General features: G+C 44.7%; 1 protein-coding gene across 2 annotated transcripts in view; it reads left to right on the top strand.

Annotated features, from left to right (window-relative positions):
• Positions 1–4,523: 4,523 nt before the first annotated feature.
• RASEF (RAS and EF-hand domain containing) overlaps positions 4,524–6,000 on the top strand; it is an 87,146-nt gene continuing 85,669 nt past the window's right edge. The window contains exon 1 of one of the 2 annotated variants that reach the window (XM_087858891.1): positions 4,524–5,177. In XM_087858891.1, coding sequence (XP_087715017.1) covers positions 4,756–5,177 — 422 coding nt within the window. In that variant the 5' untranslated portion in view covers positions 4,524–4,755. The remainder of the gene's footprint in view (positions 5,178–6,000) is intronic. The other variant, XM_087858890.1, reaches the window with a different exon arrangement.

Below are 6,000 nucleotides of genomic sequence, written 5' to 3'. Positions count from 1 at the left end.
GAAAAAATTAGAGACAGATTATGTAACCCTGGCCTTCGCCTGAGTATATTGCTGAGGATATTCAAAAACATTCCTCAGTAACTCATGAATAGCTTTGCAGAAGCATCTCACGTTTTAGATAAACAGGACGTTCCTTACCCTTTCTATAAACCAACTATTTTCTCACTGATTTACATGACAATTTCAGATGGTTGTCAATTTGTACTTGTACCTAACAAATTAGTCCTAAGCTTCATTGCCTCCTCCTCACTTTCCCCTGATCTTCTCTGCCATATATTTAATGATGTATAAACAAACACTTAAAGTATGAAAGGCAACCCAATAGGAACTTTAAGAATCTTTTTATAAGCTCAAGAGTCCTTTCAAAATGTGAGTGATTCCTTAGTAGGACTGACTAGAAAGTCCAGAAATAAACCCACATACAGAGAGGAATTAAGTATATGCCAAAAGTGACATTTAAATCCATGGGCACAAAGAACTTCTCAAACTCAATACACAAGAAACAAACAAATCAAAAAATGGGCAGAAGATATGAATAGACACTTTTCCAATGAAGACATACAAATGGCTAACAGACACATGAAAAAATGTTCAAAATCATTAGCCATCAGGGAAATTCAAATCAAAACCACACTGAGATACCACCTTATGCCAGTTAGAATGGCAAAAATTGACACGGCAGGAAACAACAAATGTTGGAAGGATGTGGAGAAAGGGGATCCCTCCTACATTGTTGGTGGGAATGCAAGTTGGTACAGCCACTCTGGAAAAGTGTGGAGGTCCCTTAAAAAGTTAAAAATGGAGCTACCCTATGATCCAGCAATTGCACTACTGGGTATTTACCCCAAAGATACAGACGTAGTGAAGATAAGGGCCATATGCACCCCAATGTTCATAGCAACATTGTCCACAATAGCTAAATCGTGGAAGGAGCCGAGATGCCCTTCAACAGATGACTGGATTAAGAAGATGTGGTCCGTATATACAATGGAATATTACTCAGCCATCAAAAAGAATGATTTTTCAACATTTGCTGCAACATGGACAGGACTGGAGGAGATAATGCTAAGTGAAATCAGTCAAGCAGAGAAAGACAATTAACATATGGTTTCACTCATTTATGGAACATAAGAAGTAGGAAGATTGGTAGGAGAAGAAAGGGAAGAAGGAAGGGGGGTAAACAGAAGGGGGAATGAAGCATGAGAGACTATGGACTCTGGGAAACAAACTGAGGGCTTCAGGAGGTGGGGGAATGGGATAGACCGGTGATGGGTATTAAGGAGGGCACGTATTGCATGGTGCACTGGGTGTTATACGCAAGTAATAAATCATGGAACTTTAAAAAAATAAAAATAAATAAATAAATAAATCCATGGGCAAGGGATAGTTGAATAAACAGTGTTAAGACAACTAGGTAGAAATCCAGAAAAATAGTAAAGTTAAATCTGCAACTCACACCTGACCCAAACTAAATTCCAGATGGAACTGAATTTTAGCTTGAAAAATAAAACCATGAAAAAAAAAAAAGAACATTCCTGTGGCCTGTTTATTTGAGCTGACATAATACATACTAAGTAATGTCTTTGTAAGTGACAGGTCACAATGAAATTGTGGAAACTTTGGTAGGAACAGAAGGATCCAACTCTTCTGCTGAGGTTGGGAAATTCGTTAGACAGAAGAGGGGAAAACTAAAGTTTGATATTTACATTTTGGGATGACAATAAAGAGTTATTATGTTAATTATGTAATGGAGGGTGGCATATTTGGGGATAATAGGAGCCCCGCGGAAACTAAAGGGAGAGAGATCTTTGGGTATATGAAGTGGCACCAGATCATAGAGGACTTTGAATGCCCAGATGAAGAGTTTACCCTTGGTTCTCCTTTTATGGGGGAACCAAAAGCTAGGATGCAGTTTTTCTTAACCTTTATTGACACTTTGAGGCAGATAATCCTCTGTCATGGGAAGCTAGCCCTGTGTATGACAGGGTGCTTAGCAGCACCTCTGGCCTCTACCTACTCGATACTAGTATCATCTTCCCCTTTACAAACTGTGATAACTAAAACCGTCTCCAAACATTGCCAAATGTCTCCTGGGTAATAAAATTATCAGATTGAGAACAACTGGGCTCTAGGATGACAGAATAATTGGTGTTTGAGAAGGACTGTCCAGTTGTGGTTGTGTAGAATGAACAGAAGTTCGGCAGGACAGGAAACTGAGAGAATGCCTTAGAGACTATCCCAGTACCTTAGGTAGGGTGTATTGTTACAGTAAGGGCCTCTCCCTGTATTAAGCACATCTCCCTGTATCCGTGACCTTGTAGAGTCCCCTTCCACATTGATGTAGGGCTTGGCCATGCTGACTTGCTTTGATCAATGGAATATCAGCAACTGTGACATGAGCCGAGGCTTTAAAAGCATTTGTGCATTGAGACTCAGCCTCTTGGAACACTGCTTCCATGTAACAAAGCCCATGCTAGCCTCCTGAAGACGCATGGTCCAACTAACAGCCAACACTAACTTCCAGATATGAGTGAGGCTAACGACATGCAGCCACAGTGAAACCACCATGACTACATGATCTTAGGCAAGCCTGCAGAAAAACTACCTACCTGACCCCACCCCAAGTTAATGACAATGGAATTATGAACAAATGAAATGGCTGCTGTTTTAAATCACTAAGTGATTGTCGTATTGTGATGCAGTGGTAGATAACTTATGTTAGATCTGAAGTAGATCATTATCACTGGAAGTGAAAAGATGTGTACGCCAGACATTTGCAAGAATCCCTATTTCTTGATGACTTTTTGGTGAAGACACTCAGTGAAAGGGCAAAGTGGGTCAAAAAATATAAGAATTTAGAAACTGAGCGAATGGTCAAAGTGAATTCAGGAATGGTCAAAGTGAATTCAGGAATGAAGTTGCATAAGCAGTCTTCAAGAAAGCACTTCTGTCTAAGCAGTTAAAAATATTAACTCATCTATTTTGAAAACTACAGGATATTTAGTAATTGCTAACAGTATAATGATAATAATACTTCAAAGGTTCAGTTTAACAAGTACATTTCTAAAGCTTTAAGGGCATTACCAAGCTAGCCACTTCTTCCTTTACATGGAAAAATCAATCTTTAGAATAAACAGGAAAGCACATAAACTCAAAATCAATAACAATTTATATTGCACTAATGATAAAATTCATTTCAGTGTATTAGCTGTCCACTTGTCTGGAACTATATTCACTTAGCAATTAGATTGCTAAGACCAGGGCCTCTAATAGAATGCCTCTCATAATTTAGCAGTTAAATTTACAGATGGTGATTATCAGTGGTATTTACAGCTTGATAGATGCTGAGCGTTGACCCTGTTTATTGTACTATTCAAGAATTAACAGCTCCTCAGATGGTTAGCACTTAGCCTTATGTTTAAGAACACAGGCCTGGAGGGATGTCTGTCAAATCCCTTACTTTATTTTAATCATAATAAAAAAAATCAAAGTAATAAGCAATATAGAAAATCCAGAATGAGATAAAAATGGAAATACAGAGTCATAACTAAAAGAAATGGCAGTAAATAAAAGAAAATCTAAAACGTGAAGGGAATGGATAATGTAAACAAAGGAAAAATAACCCAAATGCATTTTCACAGGCTATTAGAATCACAGAAGGGAACACATGCGTAAGTCAAATGACAGAGCAAGGGTCTCTTGGAAACAGGGTAAGATTAAAAAAAATAGATAAAAATGATTGAATTTTTAAGATCTTGTACCCATTAAGCAGTCAGTATTAAAGACACAATGGCACTGCTGAAGTAAGCGTTTCAGATCAAAGGGTAACATGCACTTGGATATATGATTCCCCTAAGATTTATCAAAAAAAAAAAAAAAAAAGCTACCCTAGTCTTTAACTGTCGCTGCCTGCCAAAAGATTTTGGTTATTAATTCTCTCTCAGGTTGCAGAGACAAGGACTGGGAAAAATTATTTGGATGGGGGCATCTGGTACATCTATGTGATTTCTAACGTGTATTAACCAGTTGGAACTTACTGTTGGAAGGACATGGCTTAAGGAAAGCCAGTAAAATCACAAAATGGGGTCTTCTGGTAAATCCTGTAGTTTAGTTTGCAAGAAAACTCGTATATGCAGACATTTACCAATGTTCCGGAATTACAAGAGAATAAAAACGCATAACGTTAACCAATTTGGCATCCTACCCCTATCTTCCTTCTCTCTTTTTGTCCAGTTAGCATTGCACACTCCTGCTGGCTCTTGGCTTTACCCGAGCAAACAGTGTTTACTCCGAAGGGCCTGGCAACGTTACCGCTGCAAGCCCCGGTTCTGGCCGGGTATCCCAAGTTCAAGAGGCCCCAACCCAGGCTCGGTCGGCTGGAGCCTGGCACAGAAGGGACAACGGACTTCGGAGGCGTGGGAACCCGAGCCTCGCGCCCCTCCTACCTGGCTGGGCGGAGCCGGGCCCGCCGGGAAAGTGTGAGGGCCGCCCCCCGGGGCGCTCAGTCTCGGGCGGGCGCTGCTGCGCTGTACCCGGAGTCCCGCTCCCGAGCCGGCAGGGGCCGCGCGCGGGACCAGCGTCGGAGTGCCCCGCCCCCGCCCCGCCGGGACATTCCTGCAAGTGGCCAAACCAGCCGGACAAGGCCAACTCACCGCGGCTCCCGGCGGCAGCAGGTGGCCCCGGACTTCCCGCCGTCGCCGCTGCTCCGGCGGGCCGCGCGCCCCGGAGCCGGCTGGGCTATCCTCGCCGGGCGGGATGGAGGCGGACGGGGACCGGGAGGAGCTGGCCCGCCTGCGCTCGGTCTTCGCTGCCTGCGACGCGAACCGCTCGGGGCGCCTGGAGCGCGAGGAGTTTGGCGCGCTGTGCGCGGAGCTGCGCGTGCGGCCGGCGGACGCCGAGGCCGTGTTCCAGCGGCTAGACGCTGACCGCGACGGCGCCATCACCTTTCAGGAGTTCGCGCGCGGCTTCCGTGGGCTCCGCCGCGGGGGGCGGCGCCGAGGCTGGCCTTCCGGGGGGCCCGTGCGCGCCTCAGCCCAGGCGGGGCCCGACCCCGAGGACAGCGAAGAGGACGAGGGCGACGGGGACGCGCTGGAAGCCCCCTGGGGTCGGGCCAGTTCCGGCCAGGCTTGGCAGGACTTCCAGGCGCGACTTGGAGACGAGGCCAAATTCATCCCCAGGTGCGTGTGTGGGTTGGAGGGCGGGAGGTGAGGATGGTCTTACCTGCCCTTCCTGGTGCGCTGGCATCTCGCTCTTAACCCGCGGAGTGGGCAGACCCACTAGCCCCTACTCCTTGTGAGTTGCTTTTCTCCATCCACGGACTCTAATTTTTCCAAGACGAGATCCTCTAGAGTTGAAGAAAGGGAGTGCATTCGGAGTCAGGGTTTGGGGAGAAAGTTTCACTTGCTTATTTCTGAGGGCCACACAGTGAAATCCGCAGCGTCCAGAGTTTGTGCCCAGACCAGAGTTTAGGAGCGCTCCCCACATCTCATCGCACCTTCTGCCAAGGCCTTCTGGCTGCACCCGGGAGTGGCGACCCGGAGCTGCGACACGGTCAAAACTCGTGTCCTTTATATGTAGTAGTTCTTGTATTTGTTATTTTCCTACAACAACACAGACGCCGAAACATGTTGGGCATTTATATTGCTGGACTTATATATTCATTGATGTGCTAGGTATTTTACAGAGTTCGTTCGTTTAATTTTTGCAACAACCCTGGGAAGTGGTTTTCTTATCTCTGATTGTTGAAGAAACTAAGACCCAGAAATTAAGCCCTGTAAGACATTAAGGAGTTTCACTGGTTAATGAAAGAGCAGGGATTTGATCCCATGTGTTGTTGAACTGAAAATCTTGCTTTTTATGCAATGGAATAAAATGATAAAATTATACAGTAAATTCTCTATGTCTTGGACAGAAATGGTATCAAGTTGCTAACTTAATTCTCAGGGGGAAAGGGAATGCCTGTAGGGGCAGGGCATGGAGAGAAAGATACTCAGTTTTTAT

Source organism: Ursus americanus, chromosome 34, assembly GCF_024610735.1.
Source record: "Ursus americanus isolate L20-20 chromosome 34, mUrsAme1.1.p, whole genome shotgun sequence".
Classification (NCBI taxonomy): Eukaryota; Metazoa; Chordata; class Mammalia; order Carnivora; family Ursidae; genus Ursus; species Ursus americanus.
This window is presented reverse-complemented; position numbering and strand designations above follow the sequence as displayed.